The 15,674-nt window shown below is 38.1% G+C and overlaps 3 protein-coding genes across 3 annotated transcripts; 1 reads left to right on the top strand and 2 right to left on the bottom strand.

Annotated features, from left to right (window-relative positions):
- The first annotated feature begins 1,075 nt into the window (after positions 1–1,075).
- LOC130945827 (protein VASCULATURE COMPLEXITY AND CONNECTIVITY-like) lies at positions 1,076–1,965 on the top strand. Its single transcript, XM_057874522.1, has 3 exons — positions 1,076–1,180; positions 1,373–1,578; positions 1,788–1,965. The coding sequence occupies exons 1-3, from the start codon at positions 1,076–1,078 to the stop codon at positions 1,963–1,965; spliced, it is 489 nt and encodes a 162-aa protein (XP_057730505.1).
- Positions 1,966–5,774: 3,809 nt separating this feature from the next.
- Positions 5,775–7,289, bottom strand: LOC130945825 (uncharacterized). Its single transcript, XM_057874521.1, has 2 exons — positions 6,598–7,289; positions 5,775–6,450 (listed from the first exon to the last, which is right to left on the bottom strand). Exons 1-2 carry the CDS (start codon positions 7,287–7,289, stop codon positions 5,775–5,777), a joined length of 1,368 nt encoding a protein of 455 aa, XP_057730504.1.
- Positions 7,290–11,070: 3,781 nt separating this feature from the next.
- On the bottom strand, positions 11,071–14,247 carry LOC130945824 (formin-like protein 3). The gene is made up of 6 exons (XM_057874520.1): positions 14,119–14,247; positions 13,272–13,839; positions 12,694–13,180; positions 12,408–12,592; positions 12,048–12,283; positions 11,071–11,961 (listed from the first exon to the last, which is right to left on the bottom strand). The coding sequence occupies exons 1-6, from the start codon at positions 14,245–14,247 to the stop codon at positions 11,071–11,073; spliced, it is 2,496 nt and encodes an 831-aa protein (XP_057730503.1).
- Between the last annotated feature and the right edge of the window lie 1,427 nt (positions 14,248–15,674).

The raw sequence follows: 15,674 nt of genomic DNA, 5'->3' as shown, positions 1-15,674 counted from the left end.
TTAAGTAATAATGATTTAAACATATGTAGTTTTAAAAAAAAGTAATGAGTACTTAAGTAGATTATACCCAGATGTTTTTAAAAAAAAATTAAAATATGTATTTAAACGCATTTTGTGATGGTTGGAAAAAAACTGCTGCAAACAGTTAAATAATAATTCAACATAAATAACATATTACAGCGATTTCACCAAAATTACCGCTAAATATAAGATTAATTGCAACTCTATTTTTAACCGTCATGATACCTACTGATATTATTCATTATAAAACTACTGCAAAATTCTCGCCGCTATTTGTAGGAATTGTTGTAGTGGTTAGCTGCCAAAATCTTGTGCCCCTAAAAAATTGATCTTTTATATATATATATATATATATAATTTTCATCATTATTGTTTACTTGACTGATTTAATGCATCTTGAAAGATTAAAATTTTTTAAAATAAAAAATTAATAATAATGATTAATTTATTACTTTATCACTTTACATTGTTTAATAATTTTTTTCCCACTTTGACTTATTTTCATTAGATCTCTCACTATGCTGGCTAATTTTTCTTCTTTTTTTGGTTAATCACGATGGATATATAGTGATTTATCAAAAACACCCCCTTCTTTGTTTTTCCTTTTTTGGGGTAGATAATGATCTTTGCACGGGAGATTTGGATTTTACAATTGTGCTTATAGCAAGAAATAAGATATCAAGCCATAAAACATAAAATTAATACTATAAAGGATAAGCATGAAGACCCAAAAAAAAAAAAGAAAGAAAAGGATAAGCAAAATATAACAAAATTTAGAACACAATAATTCCAAATTATTTAGGATAATATACGGCGTTACATAAATGTAGATGTAGATACAAGATTTATACCTACAGTGACGCAAAGCATATTAAAGTTTAGATTGTACAGTTTGGACAAAAGAGACTTTTCCCACCTGTTCCAACTTCTTCCTACTCTTCATGTATATAAATATTGTTGCTCCGTACGTATCTGTTCACTCCACTATACTATTTTTCAATTAGCACTTGTCAACAAGCAAACCAGAAACAGATAGCTAAATTCTTCCACAACAATGGCCCCTACTAGAATAGCAGGAATTTTCCTTTGTCTCCTGATTATAATCATGGATGTTGTAGCTGGGATTCTTGGCTTGCAGGCTGAAATTGCACAAAAAAAGGTATGCTTCAAGCTATATATATACACAATAGATATTTTAAGGTTGTGGTTGGTGACGGTCTTGCGACATAAAATAAGTTTGCATGTTGCAATATTATTATAGGAACAATGCTTCATAGTCAGCAAATATTATTAATTTTGGCGAACACTTGATCAATAGTATAATTGTTGTGTACTTGTGTTTGACAAACAGGGTCACCATGTAAACCTGTATTTAGTGGAGTGTAAACAACAAGGTCAGAAGGCCTTTCAAATGGGGTTCGCTGCATTGATACTTTTGGGGATAGCCCATGCTATAGTCTGTTTATTGGCTGTCTTCAGTTGCTTTTGTTCTCGACAAGGCCTTGTCATGGCTTATTTTATCAAGCAAATCTCCATGGTTCTCCTGCTTTTAGCATGGTAATGTCTCTCTACCTTCATACCAATTCATTCAGAATTGCCTTATTTCTATTCATCACTTTTTGTTTGACTAACTTGACAGGAAAAGACTAATCCGTAGTAGATTTGGGCTTTTGTATTTTGTGGAACTGACACCTTTGACGTGTTGGCCCAGCATAAAATATAATAAGTATACAATTATTTACTGAAGCCATATTTTTGTTGGTCAGGATTACATTTGCTATTGGAATGATCTTGTTGCATTTCGGGACAAAATCAAACCACCATAAAAAACGTTCTTGTGGATTCTCAGATCATCACTTCTTCTATATTGGTGGCATTTCGTGTTTTATTCATGGCGCATGCTCAGCTTTATATTATGGTTTTACCGCGGCCACAATTATTTAATTAGTGCGTAAGATAAATTCTGGAGTGCAGTGTGTTCAAGCCATTCGTGTTAGTTAAAGAAAAGATGCAACCTTTTAGGTATCTTGTATAGCTTTCACCATGATGTTTATTTTTAGTTATTAATTAGAGTCAGATCCGTGCAAACATGGAGAGAGATAAATTTATTATACTATATAATATATTTTAATATTGTTTAAGAGTGTGTTTGGATGTAGGATAGAAAATTAAAGAAAAGAAAATGAGAACAAAAAAGATAAGAGGAAAGAAAATGAAAAGAAAAGTAGATTTTTTTTTATATGTTGTTTGGATGAAGAGAAAATAAATAGAAAGAAAATAGAGAGAAATTTTTCATTTATTTGGATGGAAAGAAGAAAATTAAGAAGAGAAAAAATGAAAGTAGAGTAAATTTACATTAATACTCTTTTTATATTATATATAAATTATATATTACTAATGTATTTAAGTTATTTTTTCCAAAAAAAAAATGAGTTATTCAACTTAACCTTTAAGATTTTAATATATTATTTTTATAAATATTTTTTTATTGTCTTTCTTGTTCAATGATTTTTAAATGCTATAACAAAAAAGCTAACTATTTTTTTTTCCAAAAACTATATAATAAATTGATACACAAAAATTATAAACAACTCAAAGGCTGTATAAATCATTTTGTCATTGATTCTTCTTCCTTCTCTAGTTTTCTTTGCAGGTCATGAGTGAAAAAAATTAAATAGCCCACGCAACTTTTTTTTTTCATCCTTTTTTCTCTTTTATCTAAACGACGTAAAACCAAGTTTTCTATTTATTTTCTGTTCAAAGATTTTCTTTTCTTTCATTTTTCACAGATCCAAACAATGTGTAAAGTTTAATTAAATATTATGTAAATTTATATTAAATTTAAAGTATTTTTTATTAAAAATATTTTACAAAATATTTATTTAATAATTTATATATAATTATTCAACTAAAATATAATATAAATTGGATTATAGTTTAGTATTTCAAAAATTTAAATTTATTTATTTTTAGAAAAAACAAATTTTTTATACTAGAGTTTGTTTGTAAATAATTAAAGAAAAATATTAGAAAAAATGAATTAAAATGAAAATACTAAAAATATGATTTAAAATTATAAATTAATATTATAATCATGATATATTTAAATGTACCTAATAAAAAAGATATTGTGTCTAATTTAAACTTGTTTGGAAGAGTTTTCAATAATTGATATAAGAGATTAAAAAATACAATAATAATAATAAGAGCCGTAAGTAATATGTTTTATAAACAGACTAAATAGTATGGTAATAAGAGTCTTATATAAGATGCCAATGAATTATAATTCAAACAAAATAATTATAACATTTTTAATATGTATATTTATTGTATTTAATTAATAATTTATGTTTTATTTGAATAATAATAATAGGTAAGAATTTTTTTAATTTTTAATTCTTTTTCTTAAAGATTATTGGCTAATTTTCATAAGATGTCTTATGTCTAGAAATACTGATTTGGCATTATTAAAAATAAATAAGATGGTTAAAATTTATCAAAAATGCTATTTGTACACTAAATTTTTTTTTTTGAATGAAAAGGCTCTACACCACCGGTGGAGCAAACAGGAATAAACATAGGTACAACTAAAAAATAAAAACATCACTAATAACCCAACATGGCAAAACAACCCCTAGTCATCTTCGGCATTGCCATCAACAACCAAGAGTAGTACCACCAATCCATTCGTCAGATAGCATAAAGGACCTGTTAATGATTTCCACCACACCTGAGCCTTGATTACGGAACACCCTATCATTCCTCTCAAGCCAAATTGCCCAAATTACAGCAAAGAAACCAATCAACCACTGCTTCCTCTCACACTTTCTTTGTGGAGCATTCGTCCAACTCTCAAAGTGTTGCTTCAGTGTACCTGGAACGAACCATTCTCTTCCCAGAGCGAACAGCCAAGCACTCCACACCTGCCAAGTGAGCTCACAACCAAGAAAGAGATGAAAAGTAGACTCCACATACTTGCAACACAAAGCACACATATTATCAAGCTGGTCTATGACACCTAATCTGCACAATCTGTCCTTAGTATTCACCCTCTCAATCAAAACAAACCAAGAAAACAATTCGACCCTTGGCGGGACGAAACCCCTCCAGATAGCACTTGTGAAACTATAGCTTGTTATTTCCTCCGGGAGTACTGCGTCCTGCATCACCTGCACAAAGGAGTTTGTAGAAAAAATACCACTTCTATCAAATTTCCACACCACCCGATCCTCTCTCTCAGTTGTTAGCGTAACTGAGCGTAGGATGACATGAAGTTGGTTCAACAGTTCTAACTCCCATTGAAATAACTCCCGTCTCCACTGGAAGCTCCATATCCACTCTAGCCCATCCCAAAATCCACAGTCCCCTATAACAGATCCTTTAAAGTTTGAGACCGAGAAAAGTCTTGGAAACAGTTCTTTCAAGACACCACCAGTTAACCAAGCATCCTCCCAAAACCGAATTGTTCTGCCGTTTCCTACTTCCAATGACAAGCCACTAATCATCTTTTCCCTGACTTGTGGCTCTCTGATTTGAAACTGACAAATATCCTTCCAAGAGCCCCCTCTCAGGGGAACAGGTTGACCCCGTAGCATCTCAGAAGGATTCAAGTTATTACAAGAACACACTACTTTTTTCCATAAGGGGCAATCCTCTTTCGAAAACCGCCACCACCATTTAAACAGAAGAGCTGTATTCCGAACCACTGCATCGCCTACTCCCAACCCACCCGCCTTTTTAGGGGCCATCACTACCTCCCATCTCACTAGCGGCAGCCCTACCCTCCCATCCTCTTTACTCCATAAGAACCGTCTTTGTAAGGAGATCAGCTTCTCCGCTACTGCCTTTGGCATCTTATACAAACTGATGTAGTATATAGGCAAGCTATTAAGGACAGATTTAATTAGTACCAGCTTACCCGCTTTATTTAGGCTCTTTGCTTGCCACAGACTCAGCTTTGTTTCCACCTTATCAAGCACTGGTTTCCACGTCTTAACTAGCCTCGGATTTGCTCCCAAAGAGATCCCAAGGTACCGGACAGGGAGTACTTGCTCCTTACATCCCAGCAAGAGACACATTTTACTCGTCCACTGCTGTTCACAATTAACCGGAATGAAATTGGACTTTTCAAAATTAATATTCAAGCCAGACATCAGCTCAAAGTAACGCAGTAGGCGCTTGTAATTCCTTATGGTCTCTTTCTTTGGAGGGCAGAAAAGTATAGTATCATTCGCAAACTGTAAGTGCGACAACTCGATGTTATCTCTACCAACCAACAGCGGCGATATGCGCCCATTCCTCACCGCCTCCCCTATCATTCTATGAAGCACATCGACAACCAGGACAAACAAAAATGGAGATAAAGGATCTCCCTGTCGTAGACCCCTTTCCATTTTGAACGGCTTAGCGGGAGATCCATTTATAAGAACTGACATAGATGCAGAACAGACACACTCCTGAATCCACCCCCGCCACCGATCTCCAAAGCCCATCTTCTGCAACACTATATCCACAAAGCTCCATTTGACCCTATCGTAAGCCTTTTGAAAATCCAGTTTAATTATCGCTGATCTCCTTTTTCGTGCCCTTAGCTAGTGCACTGTTTCACAAGCTATCAACGCCCCATCGTGAATTTTCCTACCCTGCACAAATGCACTCTGAGTCTCGCCCACTAGAGCTGGCATCACTTTCCGCATCCTCCGAACCAACACCTTAGATATGACTTTATAGACACAACCCACCATACTAATCGGTCAAAGGTCTTTTATCTCTGTAGCTCCAACAAATTTCGGTGCCAGCGCCACCCACGTGACATTCGACCCTGTAGGTAACACAGCTGATTGGAAGAACCCCATCACTGCTTCCGTGAACTCCCGCCCAACTTCTTCCCAGCATTTCTTTATAAAATTCATGTTATATCCATCACTCCCTGGTGCTTTTGCTGACTCACAATCCCATACTGCAGCCTTTATTTCATCAGCACTTGGCATCAACTCCATCTCTGTTGCCTCCTCCTCAGTTATTTGCCGTACCAGACCTTCTCGAAATCCTATATTTGGTGATGGCTCCTGATGGTACAACTCCTTATAGAAATCTACTATTGCAGCCTTAATCCGAGACTGTTGCCGCACTAATCTTCCATGGATCCTTAAGGCATCGATCCGATTGTTCCTCCTATGAGCCGAGGCTAGATTGTGGAAGTATCTAGTGTTTTTATCCATCTCCTTAGCATGCTTGGATCGTGACATCTGTTTCCAATGTACTTCCTTCCTGATATACCATTTCTTACAGGAGCTGACTAGTGCCTTTCTTCTCGCTTCCGTAGTTCCATCACACACTCCATTGCTCACCAAGTCATCCACTTTCCTGATCTCCTCTTCAAGCTTATTAATCCTCATCTCCACATCTCCAAAATGCTCCCTATGCCATCTGCCCAACGGACCCGTCAAAGCCTTTAACTTGTCCAAGAATTGAACTTCCCCTAGGCTCCTCTACTCCTCCCTCACCATCCTCAAAAACCCATCATGCGTAAACCAAGAATCCAGACTCCGAAAGGGTCGCGGTCCCCCTCCCAACCTTGTGACATTCAGAATAAGCGGACAATGGTCTGACAACCCTCTTGGACCTCCTATTAATCTTGTTTCAGGAAACTCTTCTAACCACTCCAAACTAACCAACACTCTATCAATACGATTACATGACTGACCTCTGAACCAAGTGAACCTACGATCAATTAAACCTATATCCACTAGCTCCATATCGTGAATCCAAGATTTAAATTCTGTTGCAGACCTCGGCAGCGAAACAGCCCCTTGCCTCTCTTCCACCTGAATAATCTCATTGAAATCCCCCATAAAACAGAAAGGAACTTGACATAAACCAGCCAGAAAGCTCAACTCTTCCCATACAACAAGCTTGTCCTCCCTAACATGCTCCCCATACACTACACAGAACGCACACCGAAAATTATTTTTTAACAGCACTCCATCCGCACATAACCATCTAACCCCTTTATAACAGTTGCTTAATTTAAACACCGTTGCATCCCACATCAACAACAGGCCTCCCGACGCTCCTTCCGCTTTCACAAACTCCCATCCCACTACATCATTACCCCACAGTTGTACTACATCGAATTTAGTCACCACCTCTTTTTTTGTCTCTACCAAGCCTAGTATTTGCACATTAAATTTCTTTCGAAAACTTTTGACCATACTCAACTTTCCAATCCCCGCCAACCCCCGAACATTCCATGATGCAAAACTCATTTTAACAAATTGGTACACACCTTGTTTTTATTTTTCGGGCGACTTCTTCGAACTTTCTCTTTGTGTTTAGCCTGCTTCCTCTTCAGTGCTATTTTCTCATTTTGTGCCTGTAGTATTGCCATGATATCATCTTCCTCATTGTATAACACAGCTCCAGATTCCACAGCTAATTCCCAAGCCTTTTGTTCTCTTGCATTTCCTCCGTTCTTTTGATAGCAGCTGTTTCAGAACCAGCATCACTGCCAACCTTAAGTTGTTCGTCCAAACTAGCAACGGCTTCCCCAATTCCCGACTGCTCCAACAGACCCAGCGCTCCATCTTCAGCTGAGGTGCTATCCAACTTACCCTGAGTCATAAAATTGATGTCTTTCCAACAACCACCGCAGCGTGCTTTAGCATTCACGCCCAAAGCATCAGCCAAATCACGTCGCCCCTCGTCATTAATGTTATCAGTTTCCACAACCCCAGAACCAATGCCTCCACAACTGCCGACCTCCACCCCGCTGGCGACCCGGCCCAGAACTGCCTTACCCAAGTCCCCGGTCACCTGATTCAAGCCCAAATCGGCGTGCATAGCTGGATTGATACCACCGAGATCTCCCTCCCGACCCGCCCTTCCATTCGTCGCTACCAGGAGCGCCATTCGTCCATCCACCGAGATCCCTTCCTCTGCTCCCCGAACCGACCCTCCATAGCTTCCAAAGACAAGTCTCGACCAACCCCCTTCATCTCCCTTTAGCACTGCGTAACCCGGTATCGGTCCTCCCTCCACCCCAACTGAGTCCATCCCCCCTCGTAATTGTACTCGTCTCGACCGGTCAATCCTCTTCGGATGCTTGTACTGGCTGCGCCGCCTTGGAAACCCTCCCCCTGTCAGCCCTCTTGTCCTCAAGCACACCAACACCCGGTCCGACCCAACAGGCCACCTCCTCCCTGTTGTTATTAGCCTGGCCCATCTGCTGCATCCCAACACTCCCATCATGTGGACTACACATCTTTAGGCCCAATTGCATATCCTTAGTCTTAGACAGCAAATTTATGGCTTTAGCACTATTAGGATTAAGAGAAGTTTGACTAGGACCCACCCACTTCCTAGCACTAGTAATATCTGCTCCAGCCTCCGTACCGTGCTCCAGATCCCAGGACTCGGTTCTCTCCGAATCATCGTCCGCATCCTGAGCTACGTACCCCGCCAAACCAGTTTTCGTCAAATTAAGGTCAGACTCCTTAACTTTAGTCCTTTCCGTTTTCAAATTCAAAAGTTTGTTACTCCACTCATTCAAATCTTCCGGAGAAATTACACTACTATCCTTTATTTGCTCTTCCTCCCTTATCGGTAACGTCATCAACTCCGCCGCTGCATCCCACGTCCCCCGCCGCTTCTGACTACATTTTCTAGTAGCAGGAGTCGCCTGGCCCATATTAGCATAACCTCCTCCAATTACAGAGTTCTGGTTACCTCCCATCCCACACTTCATCGCATAACCCAGGGAAGCAGAAGTACCGCTTCCCATCTCTGAGACAAAGACGTCAAACTCAGTCGTACCTACCGAGATGCGGACCCTTTCATGAATAACCTCAAACTTACACGTATCAATCAATACACAACCAACACTGAACGACGAGCATGTGATTGTTGCAGGATCACACACCACCACATCTCCCCACTGCTTGCCAATCAAGCGGAACGTAGCTTCGGACCACACATGAATCGGAACTCCGATACACTGAAGCCAGAGCCGTCTCCTATCACACCGATCAGGCTCACTCCATTTACCAACATGATAGAAGAACTTTAACAGCCCATTCATGTTAAATGTGAGCGCCTCGTCTGCATTGAGAGCACTGTCAAAGATTAGCAAGGCTTTGTTAGCCCCCATCTCACAAACCTTAACTACATGAGGCCATTCCGATTGAGCTATCTCATTCAACAAACGGAAATCAATAGCATTCAAAGTACTCCCAACAATACTCCGACGCAGCCAATCCAAATTATTCTCCGCCATTGTAACCTGTATGACCCTTGCACCCAATCCCTCTCTATCGACCGGCCAACACCTTCTGTGTGGGTCAGTCTCATGATCCAAGCGTTCCTTTTCATTCAAGTGAACCTTAGTCTGAGCAGGATTTAACTCACAATCAGTCATCATTTCCCCCACCGGACTCGCATTCTTCTCATGAAAATTCCCCTGATCAGCTATCCTATGGTCTATATCTATCCTTGCCCCAGCACTATCCAGGATCGTCTTCCCCTCTGAGACCTTTCTCCTGAACCTGGCCTCGCCAACGAAGATCTCTTTTCCCCTTAAACACATACGATTCATCTCCGAAATAGCCTTCAAGGCTCCACCCTTAGTCGTATAACGGATGAACGCAAACAAGTAGACCACCCCGTGTCTTAGCTTTCTGGAAAGGTAAATGTCATTGATTCTCCCCGTCCATGAGAATAATTCAAACAATTCCTTCTTCGATATGTCTCCTGGTAGCTGGTCAACAAAAACGGAGAAGGAGTCCTGTTCCAAACGAAGAAACGCCTCTCGATTCCATACCCTTGGATCCTTGCCTAGATGTCGGTCATGCCTAGCCCTACCCCGCCCGGTGTTTCCCCACCACTCTCTCCGTCGCTCACTCATTACTCTTCTAATAGCCTACCCGCTAACTTCTTGTACACTAAAATTAGTTATTAAAATTAGCTACCAATGTATTTATGTGTAAATATATATGTGATTTAATTTATTTTCAATATATATTTGTATTCCAACATATTTTATACTGGTGGCTGACTTTGGTGGTTGATTTTGATGTACACATAACATAGTCCAAAATTTATTGTATAGAGAATTGATATTAACTTTTATAAATTATAAATAGAAAAATAGATTCGTTCTTTTACATCCGATAAATTTGCTGTAATTATGACGAAGAGATTAAATAGAAACTCGCCACAATAAAATATTTTTTTCTTATATATTTTTTAAAAGATTTCTTTTATATATTAGCATCAACATAGATATTTTAATTTTTAGAAAAAGACTAAATCTTACCAAAAAAATTCTACTTTCTGCGAATAATAATCCTCGATCAAATATCCTAAATTTTGAACGAGGATTATTGACAGATATCCTAAATTGATATTTTTGTATGATATACTTGAAAAAACATGCAATGACCAGGGAAAAAAAAAAAGTAAAACAAGAACAGATGAATTATACTTGTCAGATAAATCATCTAAAAGTTTTCTAAAGTTAGACACAAGGTTGGCTAATGAACTATCCTGTAGATAAGCAACAGGAATCAACAACATATAAAACAGGTCAATTTGAGCACTAAGAATTTATAACATCATGAAGCTTTTGCTCACTCCAATTTAATATTAGCTAGAAAAAGGTTGCAGCATCATTCAACCAGATCCATCAAATTTTTAAGGGAGAAACCAATCAAGAAGTTAATCCATGTCCCTTCCAAACCCCCCTTTCCACTCATGCATGTTTTCATGAGGAACAACAATACTAAACATTTTGCATCTTCCATTGATCATGAATTATCCCTAACAAGCTATGATATATACAATTCCCTTCATTCTTAGCACAAGAATTTTGGGGCCTTATCTTCTTCTTTTTTTTTTTTTTTTACCAAAGATAGGGAGACTCGAACCCACAACCTTTGAAATGAGTATGAAGAGACTATGCTATTTGAGCTATAACTCATTGGCGGGGCTTATCTTCTTGCATATGCATAAAACTTGCTAGAAAAGCTATCAAGGTAATAATAACCTCTTAATCTAATTATCATCCTCTTTCTCGTCCTCATCCTCATCTGAACTAGAGCAATGGATCCTGCGCGCTGCTATGGCCGGAAACAGTCTTCTATGCAGATCCGAAGGAGACTGCTGCTGAGTATTTGGAGATACTGGTGGCGACGACAAATTTGAAGCCTCTTTCTTATGAGAGATCTTCATTGGCTTCTGTGTTGTTAACTGCACCTCTTTGCATACTGTGTCCAACATTACCAAGAAATCGCGAACAATTACAAACAATCTCAAGCCTTCATCTTTCCCTGCTTGTCCATGGAAGTAATCTGCTGTAGCCTTCACTTCAGCCATGATCCTCTTCTCTTCCTCAGACAGCCATGACACTTGAGCTTTTGATTTGTCCACAAAATTTTCAAGGGAACGCTTGAAGTTGCTGTCTTCATCTATGCTCTTCAAATCATTGTTCAATAACTCCTCACTTTTGCTGAGTAACCGATCAAGTTTCCACACTGCAGCCGTTAGAGCATCGCCGTCTATAATCGCCGCCCTTTTAACATCTTCAAGTTCACTGCTTAGGCCTGAAACTACTTTAAGGCCAAGTCTTCGGTAGTGTTCTTCTGATTCTTGGCCAATGGAATCATCAACAGAATCCTCTGTTCTGACACTAGAATTGCTCTGCCTCGCTCTCTCTGTTCTCAAAGCTCTTACTCCCTCTGAACGTATGATCTCCTGAACCACAAAGTGTAGAAGTGTTGTCTTTCCATCGGTTCCTTTTACATCCGAAAGCTTCAAAAGTGTGTCAAGCTTGAAGGCTTGAGCGCCGCCACGATATGTTCCATCATTCAATCTGTTTCCTGTCTTGAGAACTGCTTCTAGTAGTTTAAGGAAGAGCCTACTTTTTCTTAGTTTATCACATGAAACCTGTTAGTCACAGAACATCTTGTTAGCACTTATAACTATATAAGGTAATCAAATTCAAAATACTGCTTGAATCATAGTTTAGTTACCTCTAATGTTGAAAAGCACTCCTTGATGCTTGAGACCTCTTCTGGAAGAGTGAGCATGAGTTGTAGAGACTCGAGACGTCGGAAAGCGAGTGGAATGTCAACTAAGACCTTGAGAAACCGCTCTGCAGGGCCAAGTTGAGCAATGTTTCCATCAAATAACCTCAGCTTCAGTTCCTCATCTGTTGTTGGCGCCATCTTTATTAACGTTTGGATCAGCTCAACGGGAATCTCGCTACCTGATTCAACCAACAGATTACAGAATGTTCTAACACAGAAAGCACTAACTCTTGCTATGTCATGAACACTAAAAGTTGAAATGAACATAATATGATGATAAATAAGGACTAGAGAGTGAGTCACCTTCTCTAAGGGCATCAACAACTTCTTCTGTAGTCACATTCAAAGCACGTAAAAGAATTGATAAATTCTGTGCTTTCTTAGGATCAATAATCTGAATTAACTGTAATGAAGGTTCTTGTGATGGTGACTCTTTTCTATTGGGGTTGTTGCAGCCAAATAAAGACTCGATTTTCTGTTCATTGAACCTGTTAATTTGTCATCAAGATCAGCAAAAAAAGTTAATACAATTTTACTTTCCTCATCTATGATAAATCCTGATTTTGAGATGACTTAAAAATGTTCTTACTGGAATGACCCAGCTCTGATCTCATGCCAGACCATTGCTTGATCAGGAGATGCAGCAACCTTATCCCAGAAAAATGGCTTTAGTTTCGCTTTCGGAGCATCCGCGGAATCCTCTTCCACATTACTAAGACGAGCCCGTGAAAGGATTTTAACAGGAGGGGCAGGTGGAGGCCTAACAGGTGCTTTTGGAGCCGGTGGGGGGCGAGGCGCAGCAGCAGGGGGTGGAGGTGGTGGGGGTGGTGGCCCTGCCGGCTCAGGGGCTAATCCTTCTGGAGCAGCACCTAATGGAACTTGTTCCTTGCTTTCTGATGATGAGGCCTCACCCGCAGCCACACCCAAACCCAAACCCACACCAACACCCATACCCAATGAGGCATTGTTATCTTTAGGACTAGTGGTAACATTCCCAACAATAGAAGGGTTCTTTGCATAGATTATACCATTTTCATTGGTATTAGAATTTCCCAAAGCAATAGACTTCTTTGAACCTGAAAGAAGAAAAACAAACATTGATTGAAGCAACCATGAATTGTTTTACTATCATCAATTCATCATCATATATCAGCGCAGAAATAGTACCAGACACATCACTTGAGCCTAATATAGTTAAAGGCCTGTCATCTTTGTAGACTTTTCTGCTTTTCCTGATCTCACGATAGCATAAGAGCATGCCTACTATGATTATTATTCCTGATAGAACCGAACCAATGATAATTGGTATCTTTCGTTTGCTATTATCCTCCTCATCAACTTGAGGAGGAGGAGGAGGGGGAGGTGAATCTGGTGGTGGTGGAAATAGCACATAAAAGTCTATAGGTGGAGAATTTGGAGAAGGAGAAATGGTACTTAGTGTTATCCCTTGAGGCGGAAGCGAGTTGGCAAACTTCTTCTTGACACGCAGTTTTTTGGGTGATAGTTTCCTCTCACTCTGAGGTAACTTGTCAAGCAAGTATCTACCGCGATTGTCTTCGGAATAAAACTGTGACACTGACACATGATCATGCTCCTTCTCTTCTGAATCATGAGTTGGAGGATGTGTCCTTGTAATGCAATCTAATAAGTTTGTTTTTATTTCCAAGTCATAGTCCTTAATATCATTGTTCCTCTCTATCAATTCCTTCCTGCAATGTATCCACTCCTGCTCTTCCTGCATTAACCAACAATTAAAACATCAGAACATTTGAGTTGATCTTAGATTAAGGTCTTCAAGAACCTCAGTGAATCTGTGAGGACTAAACCATTTATGCTTCAAACATCACAAATGCTAGCATGACATTTTAACTTACAAAAGAATAAGACAGTTCATAATATCTCATCCTATATTTCTTCATAATATTACAAACATGACATTTATTTTTCCATAAAGAAAAGAAATAAATAAAGGAGAAAAATGGAAAGATAGAGAAAAATGCTAAAACATAAATACCTTAATTACAACACCATGATCTGCATAAAACTCTTGGGGTTTCCACAGTTTCCCTTCAAAGCCGATTTTGGCCAAGGCACAAAGAAGAAAGACAAAAAAAACAGCATAAACAGGTCTTGTAAACTTCATTGCTCCTTCCAAATTCACAAACGTGTAACTTCCAATTCATCTCATTGAGCTTGAAAAAATCCCTCTCCAACAACTCTCTTCATAAAGACAAAAGAACAAGCCTTGTCAAAGAGGTCCTTATTAATAATTAGCTTCCAAATTTGTTTGTTGCTTGTCGAAGAACACACCAAGGTAATTAAATTAGGGAATGCCCCTAGCTAGATCCTAGGAAAAACGCGAATGCCAAAATTTGATGATGGAGTTGAGCAAACGTATGAACCCTTTTTTTATATATATTTTATTTTGTTTATAACGTTAGAAGGTATGTAAGGTGAAACACCAACCCAACGAACGTGAAGCAATGCATGCTAAAGCAATAGAGCTTCAAAGCGCGTCCTTGAGATTCTGTTGAATTTTTTGGTGGATAAAAATTGTTTTTCCGCTATATATTTTGATTAAAATTGAGGGTTTCAGTTCAAGGATGTGCGTTGAAGAAAGTTTGTGGGAAAAGTTTGTTTTGTTTTCGGGTAAGGGGAATGTGTCTTAGGATAGAGATAGAGAAACAAAGAAACAAGAAACAAACATGCAAAGCGGGAAGTTGAAGTCCTAACGTACGAGACGTGGGGAGAACTATGTCTTTTTTGTTATTTACAATTTGGATATATATGTCATTCCCTATATTTCCTATCTTCTTATCCCAAAAATTGGTACTTATTTTTTCTTTTTAGTATTAGTTATTACTATTGTGAAATAAATAAAAGATATATAAAATAAAGATGTATAAATAGAAGACTCTATTATTAATATAATTAGCTCAATAATTTTTATATATATATAATAATATTATATGTTGTATTGTGTATATATATACAAAGATAAGAAAAAGTATTAAAAATAAAGAGAGAGAGATTTGCATTTGATACTATCTCAATATAATAAAGATGGTTAATATTGCTATTAATATTATATGTAAAGAGTAATGGAAAATAGAATTTAAAATACTTATAAAGTAAAAGAAGAGAAAGAATTGTAATAGTAATATAAGGAGAAGGGTATTTGATTGCATAAAAGAGGATTGATTTATTTGTATGAAAAGGAAGGAAGAATAATATTTTTGTTCTGTTGTTATTGTTGTGTAAATGGCTTCTGATCAAGCCTTATATTTATACTTGTGAAAGTCTAACTTTCTTCAACATTATTAATTACAATCTATCTTGAGAATGTTAGCTTCTCATAGGAATGGGCATCCACGTCCCATTCTTATCACAACACTCCCCCTTGGATGCCCATTTAGGATTATGCCTCGTTAAAACCTTACTAAAGAAAATCCAATGGGAAAAAAACTTTAGTGAAGGAAAAAGAGTACAATATCCTTTGTGATGGGGACTGCCTCATTAAAAACTTTGTCAAGAAAAACCCAATGGGAAAAAAACCTGACCAAGGGAAAA

The sequence above is a fragment of the Arachis stenosperma genome, chromosome 8 (assembly GCF_014773155.1).
Source record: "Arachis stenosperma cultivar V10309 chromosome 8, arast.V10309.gnm1.PFL2, whole genome shotgun sequence".
Lineage (NCBI taxonomy): Eukaryota > Viridiplantae > Streptophyta > Magnoliopsida > Fabales > Fabaceae > Arachis > Arachis stenosperma.
The sequence above is the reverse complement of the archived record's forward strand: the minus strand, read 5'-3'. Positions and strand labels throughout refer to the sequence as shown.

What these genes read in the sequence shown, in the direction of transcription:
- LOC130945825 (XM_057874521.1), bottom strand. Translation starts at nt 7,289, where the DNA reads ATGAGTTTTGCATCATGGAATGTTCGGGGGTTGGCGGGGATTGGAAAG. An exon ending in CTTATTCTGAATGTCACAAG is followed by an intron (nt 6,451 to 6,597) that starts GTTGGGAGGGGG and finishes TCCGTTGGGCAG; the next exon opens with ATGGCATAGGGAGCATTTTG.
- LOC130945824 (XM_057874520.1), bottom strand. Translation starts at nt 14,247, where the DNA reads ATGAAGTTTACAAGACCTGTTTATGCTGTTTTTTTTGTCTTTCTTCTT. An exon ending in AGGCTCAAGTGATGTGTCTG is followed by an intron (nt 13,181 to 13,271) that starts GTACTATTTCTG and finishes TTCTTCTTTCAG; the next exon opens with GTTCAAAGAAGTCTATTGCT. An exon ending in AGTGCTTTTCAACATTAGAG is followed by an intron (nt 11,962 to 12,047) that starts GTAACTAAACTA and finishes TGTGACTAACAG; the next exon opens with GTTTCATGTGATAAACTAAG.
- LOC130945827 (XM_057874522.1), top strand. Translation starts at nt 1,076, where the DNA reads ATGGCCCCTACTAGAATAGCAGGAATTTTCCTTTGTCTCCTGATTATA. An exon ending in CTGAAATTGCACAAAAAAAG is followed by an intron (nt 1,181 to 1,372) that starts GTATGCTTCAAG and finishes TTTGACAAACAG; the next exon opens with GGTCACCATGTAAACCTGTA. An exon ending in GTTCTCCTGCTTTTAGCATG is followed by an intron (nt 1,579 to 1,787) that starts GTAATGTCTCTC and finishes TTTGTTGGTCAG; the next exon opens with GATTACATTTGCTATTGGAA.